The sequence below is a fragment of the Plectrocnemia conspersa genome, unplaced genomic scaffold (genome assembly GCF_051122295.1).
Source record: "Plectrocnemia conspersa isolate PC_06_02 unplaced genomic scaffold, ASM5112229v1 ptg000013l, whole genome shotgun sequence".
In the NCBI taxonomy this organism is placed as follows: Eukaryota; Metazoa; Arthropoda; class Insecta; order Trichoptera; family Polycentropodidae; genus Plectrocnemia; species Plectrocnemia conspersa.
In genome coordinates this window covers 5,380,102-5,396,458 of record NW_028277177.1, presented here as the reverse complement: position 1 = coordinate 5,396,458, position 16,357 = coordinate 5,380,102, and the positions used below count along the sequence as shown (strand labels likewise).

Below are 16,357 nucleotides of genomic sequence, written 5' to 3'. Positions count from 1 at the left end.
TTGCGTACACTCAAAGTTTGTCATATTTCTTTCACTTATGAATAATGACAAAGTAGAGAGACTTCAAAGTGACTCTGTTAAAAGAAACGGAATCTAGGTATGCATAATTTGGCATACTTTCCACTATTGTCTGCCTATTTCCAAAAACATATATTTGAGATATAACGCAGATCGCTACACTTGTTTTTTCTCAAGGGCATAATATACGTGAATAGGACTAAATTAAAACTATAATACAAAAACATTCATATCTACACAAATAACTGCGTTATCATCTTACTTCAATATTTTTTATGAACCTGTTTTCAAATTATTTCTTATAATCGCAAGACTTTAGATTCAAAAGCACACAGTAAATCTAGGAACAAACTTAATTTGAGTGTTAATATACAAAAGCCATCAATACAATTATTATACAAAAACAAGAACCATATATAATCTTTATTAATAAGTCCTAATTTGGTTATATCAATACAGCGGTATTAAAAAATATCGATATAAAGGGATTAATAACCCTAATTTCAATGTAAAAATGAGTCAAGTAGGGGTATAAAATAACAAATATGTCAACACAGTCGCAAATGACATATCGAATAAGAGCTTTCAAAAACAGCACCTGGTCTCGGTGGTGGTTGAACGTGGAATTAAAGAAAATGGAAATTGTTGCGAGTTATCGAAGTGGGTTCGCCCCGACCACAACTCAATCCCGTTGCCTAGCAACGGGCCATACTTGAGCCAAGTTGTTAAGCTTCCACTCCACATCAAAGTTCCGCGTTACTTCCTCCGGAGCTTTGGCACTTCCACATTATCCGTCTTGAGTGAGAATCAAAGTTATACATTAATAACGCGGGCTTACAATTGAAATTCTACGGCGGCTTACCGCAGACTACTTGTCCGAAATCCTATAACTGTTTCAACACTCATATATAATCCTTATAACATGTATACTATAATAATGATCATAAATATTAAAAAAAAAAACAGGAAAAGTTACGTTACACAGTCGTCGATCGCCACGGCTTAGGTCGAGAATAGAGGTGGAGCACTTCGTTGGCGTACAGCCAACTAAGAAAAGCCTACATGATGCTACTCTTCGTTAATGGACCTATGGATAAGGGCCTATGTTTTACCATAAAAACCAGCAGAAACACCCACGCTTTTAAAAGTAATGTAAATAATTTTCGAGATTTTAATATAAAGTGACTGAAAACTCAGAGTTGTCAAATGCTGTCGTAGATTGACGCTCTTTCTATTTTAATGTCACTCAATATCGTATTTTTATTCCGTCTTGTCCTGTTCTCAATTAGAGAAGTGGCGAATATTCGGTTGAACGAAAAATATTATAACCATATTAAAGGAAAAAATCACTCATGAAGAAAAAGAACGATTAATTAAACTACATATCAAAGTTGCTTGTAACATTTGGTATAAAGAGTAGAGAATATAATTTAAGTTTCGTGTATGGTACTATCCAATTATATTAAAACCAGGACTCAAGAGAAAATTCACATTAGTGGTGAAGTGCTAGTCGGTGCGTTATCGTAGTACAAATTTAAAGAGTTGTTTGCTCACAATTTTTTGTTTTTTATACTGCGAAAAAAGCATGAAACTCTTGGTTGATCCTTCTTATTTACTGTATGAACTGGTGGTAAAATTTCGTAGTGGACTATGTCGTTATAATCAAAGATAACAAAAACGATAACATTGACATTCGATCAAACTTAGCGTGCTTTTTTTAATCGTTTGTTTGCTTAAATTTGTTTCAATGCAATAGTCATACTCACATATTATGACGTATTGAAACAATTCAGGGTGGTTAGCAACTTCATTTTTTTACAATGCTGTTCCTGTTGTCAACAGTTTTGGAACAAATTTACTTGCTACTCGTTTTATATTCGAAATTTTAGTCTAAATTGCTTTGCTTGAACCGTACAAGATATGAAGTTCTTCAGAAATTTACCTAATACTCATTTGGCAATTAATAACAATATTTTGTTTTTAGTCGCTATAGTAGCACTGCTTCCTTTTTTTTATTTATTTTTTTATTTCACTGTTTATTGCAAATCATGACTCGAGAATTTTTACGCGTCTTGATGGTCATTATACAAACAATAATCATACTATTAAAAAAAAGGAATTATGGTACACATCTAAAAAAATTACCATAATCCCACATATTTTATTCCAGCTCCTCGTAGCTATCGCCGAAAATATTGTATTCGACCAATTTCTTAAGACGTTGGATGGCTCGTGCAAAAGGAGCGTTTTCGGCAAACTATTTTGATTGCAGACAAAATAAGCGCGTATCCCTGAATACATATATGTATATACCAGGGGCGGGCGATGAGATACTTTCCCTCTCGATCGCTCGCGCGTTAAGTGACGAGAGTGAATGAGAGATAAGGGCATGCGGATCGCATGCTCTTATCTCTCACGTTTCTCATGGCCCGCGCCTAATATATACAAATACTAGTAAAAAAATGCCTGGAACACAATGTATTGTATCCCAATTCTCCTAGCAACAAAATACTAGGATAAAAATACGGATACAAGCCTTGGAAATTGTAGATACATCTTAAGAAAAATTTTGAATTTTCTCAAGTGTAACATGCAATGTCAGAAATTTTCAATTTAGTGTTGTTATACAACCGAAGACAAAACAAATTTGAAGTTAGGTAAAGATTGTCTTTTTTGGATGACAAAAAGACGTTAAAAAGCAAGATAGAAACCCTAACCTTTCTATAAAAAGTGCCGTTAAAAATAATAATTTTGCATCAATGTTTTATTTGTATAAAATATATTTTCATTCAATTTTTTGAGTTTCTATATATATACTTGAACTATTTTTAATTTTGAATAAGACTTAAGTGCTATAAAGCTTATTTTCTTGTCAAGTATTCTTGTTCCTATTACATTCCCCAGTCAAGTGGACATACATGAGTCTTGTTCCAGGCTGACGATATGTAAAAGGTTAAAGATTCGCTTGCGATTATTTTGGTAACGTATGATCCGATTTTAACAGCCAATAACAAAAATAAAAACACCGTGTCATCAATTAGCATGTACGACAGATAACATTACAACCAAGTACAATCAATCATGTGTGGTTTCAAGCAAAATCAGACTTTAAAAAGGTATTATTACAAATTAAAGAAAATTTAACAACTGTGCGTTATGAATTTTCTTTCAAGCTGACAATATGTAAGTGTTTCAGATTCTTCAAATATTTAGTAAAAATAGTCTCGATTTTAACGTGGCAGAATATCACCATAAATCACCGATAATACTGTGCTATCGATTTGAATGTACGACGCAATACGGAAAATATTACAATTGTGGATTCAAGCGTAATGGCCCTTTTTTATTAAGCCTACATCAACGTTCAATATTAATGTAGATTATTACTTGTTGAGATATCAGATACGAAATTGTATGACATATGTACATATAAAGAATAAAAGCTATTAGCCAAGTCATACATATACTATATTTTTTGTAGCAAAAATATTATCCGTAAAGATATAAGCATATTATTTATAATATGAAGCAGAGTAAATACATATCAAATGTCACATTTTCCTCGCTAAGAAAATAAAGGTAAATAAAATTGAAATGTCGATAAGACATACATACAACGTGATTTAAAAGTGTCTTTATTTATTTTGTAAAGTTATAGGAATAATAAAAAAAAACATTTATTAATAATTAAAACATTATTTATTATAAATCTTCCGTTGTAACATAATCTTACGCTAAAATTAAATTTTGTAAATTAGTGACATATATTATTATCTATTTATTAAAATTAAATTAAAACAGGTTACCCCAGTTACAGGCTAACAGGTTACCCCAATGCGTCACGATGGTCGAAAACAATAATTGTATTATAGGTTACAAACTGTCTATGATCGCTCAAATAACTCGAGATTAACCAAGTCAAATTATCCGAGCAACCGTGGTTCGACAATTTTTTATTAACCCTTTGCGCTCGTAAGTCGACTATGTGTCGACATCGTATTTCAAGCGTTGCACTCGAACGTCGACAATATGTCGACAAAACTTTGAATGCATTTATTGGCTTTGTGTTCAAGCAAATTTTGAAAATTTAAATTTATTAATATTAAAAAGACTTCTGTTAAACACATTTCAGTAATATTGAATTTTTAACTTATGCAAATAACTCAATAATTTTAAATTTACAAGTGTAAGTTTATTGTAAAATTTTTCATCGGAACATGGTCAAAGCGCGCGGTGTTAGGACGGCATCGCGCTAGACTGACAGATTTAGGTTGTCAATTATTGCTCAAAACCTGATTTTTTCCTTCAAAGGGCATCTATATTTTTATGATATGGGATGAAACGGGATCATATGCTCTAATTGTGCATAATTATTACTTTATATTGTGTGTCTGCTATGAAATAAAAATAAAATTTGTAAGACGGAAAAAAGAGCGAGATGCCGTTATGCAAGCAGAGCTCGCTTACTCGCTCGCACTAATAAAATGAGCGATTGACAACTATCGACCTGGGTACTCAACTCAAATGATAATATTGGTCTCGACACATTTAATTTATTTTCGAGCTAGTAAATTACTAAATTATGTAAAACAGAATTAGTAATCTGTGTTTTAATTATTTATAAATACATATATTGATTTTATTTTTAAAATTATCCATATAATTACGAATGACGATATGATAATGGATTTTTAAGGACGTGACGATGAATTTGATATTAACCGTGATATTATTACTGTGACAGTAATAGTATGCGTTTATGCTAAGACTATTTCTACCAATTTTAAATATTGTACAAGTATTTCAAGTTTCAAGTTTTAGGATAATCTTTCAATGTAATATTTTTTTATGATCATTTTATTTATATTTTTAAAAACTGTTTTAATAAATTCAAAACTTAAAAATTCAAAAATAAATCCACGAGGCCAAACTACGCTGGTTCGCTCTAGGTGTAAGAGCACCTGCCAATCCAAAACAGATCCCCATAAAAAAACAATGTAATATTTATCATTTCTGCCTCAAATGGGCAAATACATACAAAAAGCTTGTAGAATATTTGTCTAAATAGAAAATTTGATCATTTTCACAAAATATAATAAAACGTTACCGGCCCCACCTAATATTTTTTATGTTTAAAAAAATTGGGTGGGGCCTGGCTCCGATTGCATTTAGATTATCACCACAGCTGATATTTTTGAGCGCCATTTCGAAATTTGTTAATATGTGGGGGCACCTATTCATGCCATATTTTTAAAAATATTATGGTTCAAATAATTCTAGTGATTTACAGCCTTAAATTGTACTAAAAAGTCATTTTATTAGGCTCAAATGTTTCCGGCACCTTTAAATGTCTAATGAGTATTGACGATTTTCTTGATGACACCCATAGAAGTCATTCGCGGTGAAAGGGTTAAAAGTCTTGTAAGACATATTTTTTCAGTGAGTTTTAGGATTGTATTGTACTTATATAAATGTATCCATATTTAACACTCTACAGGTGAATGACTCAAATATGTGTCATTGAAAAATTATTGTTAAAAGCCGTTTATGCACAACATAATCAACACTTACACATTTAATTGGATAAGATTTAAAAAACAGATTGTAAATTAGTGATATCTATTATATATTGTTAACTATAATTACAGCTTACAATCAATAAATGTCGCTTAGCAGCTAGGGCCTAATTTTAATAATAGCGCATTCCTATTATTAAAATGTTTAGTTTGCTGCGGGGACCTGAACCGATAGCCTCTTGGATATCAGTTCAACGCCTTAAGGACTGCGACATTCCGGTTATACAAGACAATCTAAATATAAAGTTGTAAAATCGCCATGACGCACTTTGAAAGCCTCTCTGTAAAACATATGACTGAAGAATATAGACAAGGTTATTTTACTCGTCTAATACCATAGACCAGGGGTCGGTAAACCTTTTTTGTGAAGGACCAGATTGTAAATATTTTAAGCTCAGCGGGCCAGGAAGTAAAATTAAAATGAGCTTTATCATTTCTCTCAAATATTCAAATGTGGTGTAAATTTTAAATATAAGCACTGTTTTTCTTTTTAGCTCTAAGTTCAATCTGTTAAGAAATCTCATGATATCTGCAGCAAAGGCTAATTCTCAAATCTATTTAATATCAGATGTTACACATTTTATTCGAAATTCGCTTTAAAATGTACTTTGCTAACGTTTTTCAACTTTATTATTAATATTTTCATTTGTAGTTGTTCCATGCAAACTATTCATCAAAACTAATTTTTCAGTCACTTAAACATAGCATTGACTGCTTGAATAAATAATTTTGTGCAAACCAGTAACTTACTTAGTAACTTACTGTTTGCAGAGGCCTTTAAAAATGGATAAATACTGCTACTGTTTATACATAACCCTTTACTTATACAAAATATTAACTATTTGGCAAAGGCTACATGTAATATTTTGACTTAGAGAGCCATACGAAAGCCTGAATTCAGCAATGGTGTTAAGAGTCGAAAATAATTTAAATCCACTGAATTGAGTTAAAAAAACTGTTATTTAGTTGTCTATTGATGTTACACACAATGTGCTTATATTTTAGCAACTGTTCTCGCCGAAAAACTGGTAGACGAACAAATCTGTTGCAAAAGGCGTTACGTGGGCACTGAAGATGCTGTCAAATTTAAACTGCATAACGTCACAGTGAAATCCAAAGCAATAGGAGCACCTTATAAGGTGATACCTAGCTAGCTCCTTAACTCGACGGTAGGCCGCTCTAATATAGAACATACTTTGATTTTTTTAAATGTGAAATCTAACAATTACTTGCAGGCCGGATTAAAATTAGCAGAGGGCTGAATTTGGCCGTAATTTTCTGACCTCTTCCATAGACAGTGAATATATTAAAAAAATATCTAATTTAATTTGGCCTTCTTTTTCGTATTTTAAATATTCCTATCCTAAGTGCACGTAAACGCAGGACAAATACCCCCTGGACATATATCCCCCATCAAAACTCTCCTGGACATTAACCCCCTCTTACAAATAATCCCCTGTGCAAATAATTAGTATTGATACTGATTATTCATATTAAACATTATTTTAATAAAATAATGACCATTTATTATAAATACTAACTTATATAAAATACTTATCTTTATACGTGGCGGGGGTTAATTGTCAGGGAGGTTATTTGTATGGTGGGTTAATTGTCAGGGGGTTATTTGCACGGGGGGTCAATGTCCAGGGGGGTTTTGACGGGGGGTTATTGTCCAAGAAGTATATTTCCAGGCGGTTAGTGTCCTAGAACCATATTTACTAATCTACATTCTCCTTTATAAATGGACCTTCGCTTTACTTTATTCGGAATCTCATTATCGGCAACTTAGCGTCAAAAGTGTTAAATTTTCTTTTAAAAATCATTGGTTAAATCGCCAATATGTATCCTTTTGCTTAAAACATATGTACTGATGTGCATGTTGTTTGTGTTTTATTTATTGTAAGGTGCATAACAATTTTTCGTATTATCTGTGTTTTAAAACTTTATTATATGTTATTATATGTTTTATTTAACTAACAGTACATTTTTTATCTTTTATAATAGGTTTAATTTGATTTTCTAAAAAGTCTAAAACTTGTTAATGGGAATATATTAACTATTCACCAAGAAAAAACAACAATTAAAAAAACTAAAAACTAAGGTTTTATTAAGAAAAAAAACAACAAGTAAAAAACTTGTGCTTTTTGTAATTTTAATCTTGATTAAATTATATTGTAAATATTATTTTTTTGTATGAACGCAAATTGTTGATCGATGTTATGAGCGCTAAACGCTATAGAACGAGCGCGATGCGCAAGATAATAAGCGCATTGCGCAAGATAATAAACGATAGGTGCAAAAAAAATACAAGCAGTCCAATATTTTAATTATTCAGAATTCATATGACATCTAGCTATTTACAAATTTCTTAATGGTTATAAACCCCTGCCGCTACATCACTCAGCTGTTTTTTAAATAATTTATTTATTTGTTTTACCGCGCATTTGATTGCGATAGACGAAAAATCATCTAAAAACATCATTACATTTACCTTCCTATACTATGTATACCTAATACTATGTTATTTCTTTTTTTTGTGAATAGTAAGTACAATTCTTCGTGAACACATTTCAATAAATTATTTTTTTCTAAGTTTCATGGTTAATGTTTTACAAATTATTTAAAAAAGTACAATAAAAAAAGTTATTTTTCGATTAAAGTATTTAAATTATAATATATTTTTAATATTTAATTTATTGTTTTTTAACTAAAATACTGACAAACTATCAATCTTTCGCTGTGCTAATTTTAATTTGTAAAAAGATTAATCAAAACATGTTTTATTTCATTTTTACTTCCAAAAATTGAACTTAAAAAAAATCTTGAAATTAAATACGAGCTGGCACTACCCCAACCAAAAAAAAAATACGAGTGCAAAGGGTTAATAAGCCATGACAAACCTCGTCGAAGGCCTTCTCAAAATCTATATATACGGCGTCTACTTGAATTCCCACATCGAGAGGTTTTGTCACCGTTTTGGTGAATGTCAGAAGGTTAGTAACAGTGGAACAGGCGGGATGAAACTCATATTGTTGGTCCAACAAAACTGGCCGAAAGTGATTAAATACATATCTATGGATAATTATTTGAAACAATTCAGCAGAAGCTGATAACAAATACGTTTTAGAGAAGCAGCGATTCTGAATTAGTAACCTTTCAAAATCAAATCAGGTCCGAATTTAAGATCTGAGCGCTCAAGTTTCTTTGATGGTCAGTACCAAGAACAAGGAAGCGCCTGATCTGAAGGCGAAACATATTCCTCAAAAATGGAACGAAAATATTGCGCATAACCGTCAGCAATATTTTGTGAACCGTCCAACGTTTCATCGTCGAGTTTATCACTTTCCAAATACTATAGATAGCGATCACTAAATATTATAGATACACCCTTTAAATACACCCTGTATCATTTGTATCATTGAACAACAAATTTAACTCTGCAAGTTTTTTACGGCAACGAAATATAAATTCGATGTTAGCGAACGTTTCTACTGAGTAATTTAATTTAAAAAAAGTTTACAAGCTTCAGTCTCAAAACAGAAACAAATAGATATATTTACATATTTTTTGTCATAGGTCCCCTTCTGAACACCGGTTTTCACTTCAACGTTGGAAATTGGCCTGGACACGTGGACACTGCTGGTTCGAGAAATGGCACCTGCGACTGGCTACTCACCTCGCAATCACTACAAAAATCAGGCGACACAGAGGGGATCTTCCTCTCGGTGGCACATTGGTATCCGCCGCACACGTCCTGTACATATCTGATGCAAGGATTGCCGAATCAAATCGTACGCCTCTACTTTCCAAGGTAAAGAAAAAATGTGTGCGATAAATGAACGCAAAGCGTGACAAAATGTGCGCAAAAATTCTGGTTGCGTCCTACACGGCAATAGTTTGATATAATAAATATGATACACAGCTTATAGCTAACGCAAAGTTCTAAAATGGATACTTCTTTAATGGTTTAATTATTAATTATTTCACTAATTGAGTGATTTATTTACTTTAATTAATTTTAATTTATTTATTATAAATATTATATATTTTCAGTTTCCGAATAAATCGCATCGAATCCCCTATTCAACCCTTTGATGGAGACTGCGGAGAGAGTTTGACGATCTACGACGCATCCTGGCCAGACGACTCGAGAATAATCAAGACTTTTTGCGATACGTTCTCAAAGGCAATGGAAAAACATGACTTTGTATCAACCGGAAACTCACTCTTCGTCAGGTTCGAAAGCAAGACCGGCAGCTACAGCGGGTAACTATACACTTACTTATACAATATGAAACTTATTAAAGAGTATTATGCAATAGCAGTCGATATAAAAGTCGATGATATCAATTACTCGATTTAAGAGGTATTGCCAGTTGTAGCACGTTTATTTTACTCAATTAACACAACAGTTCTAGTGCTTAAATAACCTGAATTCAAAGTTCCACAGTACAGACTTATCCTCCTAGAAATTTGAATCCACCAAAACTGTGCAATGGAACACAGTTGGTTGTGAAGACATTAACACATATAAAAACAATAATTAGTGTTTAATAGTAAATATAAATCGATAATGATTAAAAAGTATAATTCAGAATCATCTGAAATTGCATAATTTAAGCAAAGATGTTTTAATTTTGTTAATACCGACCAACCTGTCTTTTAACTTTATAATATTTCAATTTCCTGTAAGGCTTGCTTTTGCAATGACCATAAATAAATTTCAGGAAAAATCTCTTGATTTGGTTTTTCCTTGCTTTTTCTATTATGAACTATATGTGGCTTGTTCTTGAATCTAAAGCAAGCAAGATTATTGTTTTTTAACAAATTAATAATAGAAACAATAAATTATCTAAGGTAGCAATGTAGTAACCTGATCACGATGAACGTATTTTAAATACATATGTAAGTCTTTACTTAAAAGTTCAATGACATTTTTACTTTTCAGCTCATCACTATATTATTGGGCGCATTATGATTTTTTCAATAACACTCGTTATGGAGAGCCCGTCGCAGGCACGAGATGCGACGAAGTAATAGCCGCTTGGAAAGGAAGTCGCGGTTTCCTAAGAAGTCCTCCAAATACTTTGGTATACAAACGGGGAGGTTCAGCTGTCGAAGACGTCAAATGTCTTTACCGATTCGTCACCGACAGGCGACTATTTGCAAGAGTTATACTGAATATCATAGCCATCAATTTTAAAGTAAGCAAAAAATATACATTACCGTTTTTATTAAATATTTGGTGCTCCGAGTAGATCGCTCTCTTCTAATGTGAGCAAATATCCAGCCTTTTAGTAGTTTGAACCAATGAGTAAATAAATTTATTTAGACCAACATTACTCTGCCTACAACCATACAAAACTAGGTCTTCCGGGTGAAATTTTATAAGTGAAACCATTGTGGTCACACCCCAATGACAGCAAAGAATAACGAATCAAAATCGTTTAGCAGCGAGACAATGTATCATAGCTTTCGACATGGTTATGATGATTATCGCAAATTTATTTACATACATACATGTGCAGGGTATAATCACAAGACAAATTAAAAAATCTTTGATGCTATATTGCATAGGTTTTTTATATTCTGATCTGTAGTCATCTTAAAATAGGATACCCAAATCAGTTACCACTTCTAATTTATTTTGAGTCTGTTTGACTAATGTAATCGCTCTTTAAATTGTTGAGGGTTCTAAATATGTGTTTTTGTTTGTAAAGCATCTTTGTTCAATTGTCAATATGTTTTTACAATAACTGCTATCTACGTGTGGCACGCTTACTTATAATATTTTTATTATTATTACAATATATACCTTTTTGTGATTCCAGGAACATCCATATGCCTCCATCCCATGTCAAAACTGTTATGAAGATCGGGCTGATAAACTAGTCATCTGGGAGCCACTACCCGTGTCCTTCAATAACCAAAGTAACATTGGCCGAACGCCTACACCCCTCCACACGACGATCCAAAAAGCTGCAGGGTCTTGCCTATGTACCAAACATACTCCGCTCATCTCAGTCAATAAGCCCTACCAAGTGATATCTTCTAGTGAGCAATTGAACCTTCAAATGATCGTCGACAATGCGCATGCAGCTTCGTCTTACTTCAAACATCAAACTCCATTATTCGAAGCTACATATGAATTCATTCACAGTCCGCTATGTGGTCCAGCGACAATCGAAGCAACAGCGGATGGTGAAATCTTATTCCCGTATCTGGAAGCACTCGGATACGTGGATCCACCTAAAGACATAAGATGCATTTGGGATCTTCGTATCAATCGAGACCGAGACTTATGGCTGCACTTCGATAAGATCAAATTTGCATCACGTAACTGCGAAGATGGCAAAATAGACATCTATCTTCCGGGGCAACTCGAACCGTATATATCAATATGTGGTGAGAACGTTTCATTAGCTAAAGAACTGCCAATTTTATCTGCAAGCGAGCTCGGAATGGAATCGATCGAAGAACCCTCTTCGATTAATCAAGAAGAGACACGAGCCATTAGAATCCAGTTCATGAGCATAAGCTCTCCGACTCGAGCAGCATTCAAAATAGCTTGGACTGAATTGTATCATCTTCCGAGAAACTCGGACGGGACTTTGCAAACTTCAAGATTAGTAGAAGGCGGTTCGATTGACAGTCAATACAATGCCGAATTTGGCACAGACAAGCGATTAATTGAAACCTGTGATTTTTTGTGTCCCGGAGAAAATGGGCTATGTATTCCGGCTAGGCTCGTTTGCAACGGTGTAGTTAATTGTCCAAACATTACCAATAATGACGGCAGTTCTTCCAAAGCAAACAGAGAAATGAAGCAGCAATACATAGAAGAAAACTTAAAGAAGATCGGATACGCAGGGGAGTTAACTGGAAAAATGCTCGAACTTCTAGGAGATGAATCGCCAGAAATATGCAACAGCAGAAGAGAGAGTACAAATATCATCAACTGGGCTGGTGTAATTTTAGGACTGTTAGGAGGTACACTTTTAGGGGTGGGTTGTTTGATTGTTTTATGCAAAATGTGCTGCCACAAGAGATCGACCAACAACAGCGATTTAAGCTACTGACATCAAGCCAAATTCCAGCCAGGTCCACATCACTTGAATTCCTCTTCGTATAACAGAGAATACCAAAGAGAATTAAGTGGCAATACCTATGACTGGAGTTTACATTGACAACTAATTGACATATAAAAAAAACATGTTATTTTATACAAACTAATTGAGTGTTGAATTAAAAAAGTTGACATTACCACATTATTGATTAATGACATGATCAATAATGTTATTAAAAAATTGTGCCTGTCGTTACAAGTTCTTAATTAATAAATTTGACTGACTTATCAAATTTGTTATCTATAGTTTTTAATAATTTAACAATTCAAGACTTGAAGAATTTATAACCTTGTAAATAAATAAAATAAAGAGGCTTTTTATGAAAGTAAAGGATGAGTAATTAACATGCAAGCAATTTAAATGTAAATATAAAATTATAGAACGGCGAGTGCTTGTAGAAATTATTGTGAAACATCAAAAATGTGTTCTAAACTTTTTAAAAGCAGTCACCGTACAATAATTGTCATTTATATTCATAAAATCGTGTATAAAAATGTTTTAAAATTTATAAAACATTTAAACATATCTTTGGCTTAAAATGTCATGTTGTAAATGTAATGATCTGATCTTCAATTATTTTACATACCTTCATAGTTCAAAATTTGATGACGCAGAACCATTTTCACAGTATTTCTGAAAATAAAAATTTAAGCCGTGCCTGTTGGTAGAAGTCTAAGAAGGATATAAATTATTGTAAATATTATTTGTTCAATATGTAAAGTTAAATAATGTATATGGTATGTAGGTAAGTGTAGAAATATTTAAAAATTTGTGATTATGATTGAGTTTTAGAAAATACAGTACATATAAATTAAAATTTATGTAATATATATTATGAATAATATATTTTTTACAAAAAAAAGACCATCATAAGCATTATATCATTTATTTTAATTACCAAATATACTAAATTATAATACACAATGATTTTAAATTTTCAATTTTACATATTACATTTTTAAATCGATAACTGACAATTTAAAACTAATTTGAAGTTTACAAAAGATATTTCCAGTTATATTTAATAAATGAGTAAAACAGTAATCATTGCATAATCATAAACAAAAAGTACAGTAATTATCGTCTAAACAGCATTGTTTCGACATTTTTAAATTTTATAGCATGAAACAGATCATTAAAATGCACCAGATTTTACAGCACAAGTAATAAAACAGCAATACTTTTAACAACAAATTTAAAAAAACTGTTTTATTTCAGAAATCTATTTCTAGTATTTCTGAATGAATCCACAGATATGCAACCACATTACTGCAAATATAGTATAATACTTTAAATACACATAATAAATAAAATGTACTACATACATATATTATACATAGATATGTTTTAATAAATAACATATATAATAAACTACGTTATACACAAAAAAAAATATTCAAGCATGTCTACAAATTATGTGACTTCATTTAATAAATTAATCAAACAATATTGAGTCGTCATTACATAATCGTGAACAATAAATACAAGTTTAGTTTGGTAACATTGACCTTTAAAATATGCCTTTTCATAAGAAATAATAAGATTCAATACATCTTTGAAAATCATTATGTTTGCAATTGTATTGCATTAATTTAGTAATTTTTAACTAATAATTAAATATTGACTCTGATACAAGTAAAAATAGTGGTAATAAAATAGTATAAACCCTAAGAAAAGAAAATACAATTTATCCTATCATTAGGATTCATAAGTGTTATGAAGCCATAGATTTTTTCAAAGAAATTCAGTTACATCATGTAGTATATTTGCTAAGTACCAAAAACTATTATTAAGTGCGTATGAAATCCCCGAGGGTGTGGAGCGCTACTCGAAGTCGGCGATCACGGCCGACTTCAGTTGTAGCTTCGGTTCGGACAACTTCGAGAGAATGTAGAGGCATAACAATTACTTCAAATATGCAAAAGAAATAAGAAAACTTACAGCTGCTTTTGAAAGCCGATTTAGAGTTAAGACAAATACAACAAAATATTTTAAATATATTCATCTCCCTTTCATGTTGAAATCGAGTCAACCCCAGAATATCTCCAAATGGAAATGGTTGTCGTACAGTGCAATATTAAATTAAAACACATTTTTGAAACATCAGAATCAAAAATAGAATTTTATAACACTTTCGTCACAAAAAAGAAATTTTTCAATTTGAGATATCTGGCACAAATCGTTTTTTTTTGAAAATGAAATTGACCAAACATAAGACGCTGACCTGCAACACTAATTACGATGGGCAAATACCCAAATTGAGATCGATTTGCAAAAGCTTTTTTAATGTACCTAATTGGATTTTTGGAAAGGATTAAATGTAAAATACAATAACTACAACCAAAGAAACACATGGTGTAATTTCCAACATGACGCATGGGCTTCAACATTCAAGTAAAACTTCAAACAGATAAGCTTGAAACCCATTTTGGTAAATATAGGACAATGGCAGGTTTGTGTTTGAAGTTGAATCCAAAATGTATTGTCTAAGTAAAACCTTGGATTTTTGTTAATTGTCGTAATGCTGCAACCCCTATTTTTTTATAAGCCATGTTGCATTTTCTATTCATATTCAAAGAATGACATTATTCCAGATGATAGTTCAGGTTAATACAGAGTTCTTAAACAAGAGTCAAAATTAGATTTTTATGAAGTGTTGTAGTAATGTTGAGCAACCCTCGTTAACTTATAAAGCAGAACATGGTGGAAGCATCTAAGAGTTCAACTCCAGTCATTCATGCCAAAGAGAGGAAAAACCGTAATAACGATTTACGCGGTCTACTAAACTGATATATGCATCAGTATAAAAAAAATAATTTACCCTTAGGTAGAGTGCTGGGCATGCAAAACTGCCAATTGCATTAGTAAGAGTGAATCTGTCAGCTTATTGATTTTTACAATTAAGTGAATATTGCAAGGCAGAAGCAAATTTCAAGTATTTGCTTCCAAGAAAAATTCAAACAGATAATCTTGAAGCCTATTTAGGTAAATATAGGACAATGACAGGTTCGTGTTTGAAGTTGAATCCAAAATGTATTGTCTAAGTGAGACTTTGGATTTTTGTTAATTGTCGTAATGCTGCAACCTATCTTTTTTCCAAGCCATGTTGCATTTTCTATTCATATTCCAAGAATGACATTATTCCAGATGATAGTTCAGGTTAATACAAAGTTCCTAAACAAGAGTCAAAATTAGATTTTTATGAAGTGTTGTAGTAATGTTGAGCAACCCTCGTTAACTCATGACGGAGAACATGGTGGAAGCATCTAAGAGTACAACTCCAGTGATTCATGCCAGAGAGGAAAAACCGTAACAACGATTTACGCGGTCTACTAAACTGATCTATGCATCAGCATACAAAACACTTTCTTTTGAACACGATAACTTTAGCTCTAAATGAAGAGCAACTAAAATCAAAAAACGAAATACGTAAATATTAAAATATTGCATCCAATCCGAATTCGGATTATGCTCATCAATACAAATTCAAGAATAACTCAAATTTTCCTAGCTCGCGAATTAAAATTGAACAAAAAACGAGTAACATGGGATTATTAAACCCAACGTTTCTGCAATTTTTGGAAAATACCGGGACACATAATCGAGGAATATCGTAAAAGACAATATATTCAA

General features: G+C 32.1%; 1 protein-coding gene and 1 long non-coding RNA gene across 4 annotated transcripts in view; one reads left to right on the top strand and one right to left on the bottom strand.

The window, feature by feature from the left end:
* Positions 1–13,541, top strand: part of LOC148227120 (cubilin) — a 74,000-nt gene extending 60,459 nt beyond the window's left edge. For all 3 annotated transcript variants that reach the window (XM_088203041.1, XM_088203039.1, XM_088203040.1), the window contains exons 8-11: positions 9,174–9,408; positions 9,651–9,863; positions 10,546–10,801; positions 11,429–13,541. In XM_088203041.1, coding sequence (XP_088059167.1) covers positions 9,174–9,408; positions 9,651–9,863; positions 10,546–10,801; positions 11,429–12,676 — 1,952 coding nt within the window. In that variant the 3' untranslated portion in view covers positions 12,677–13,541. The remainder of the gene's footprint in view (positions 1–9,173; positions 9,409–9,650; positions 9,864–10,545; positions 10,802–11,428) is intronic.
* A 949-nt stretch (positions 13,542–14,490) lies between these two features.
* LOC148227117 (uncharacterized) overlaps positions 14,491–16,357 on the bottom strand; it is a 36,829-nt gene continuing 34,962 nt past the window's right edge. Inside the window, exon 3 of the long non-coding RNA XR_015812139.1 lies at positions 14,491–14,632. This is a non-coding gene — a long non-coding RNA (uncharacterized LOC148227117). The remainder of the gene's footprint in view (positions 14,633–16,357) is intronic.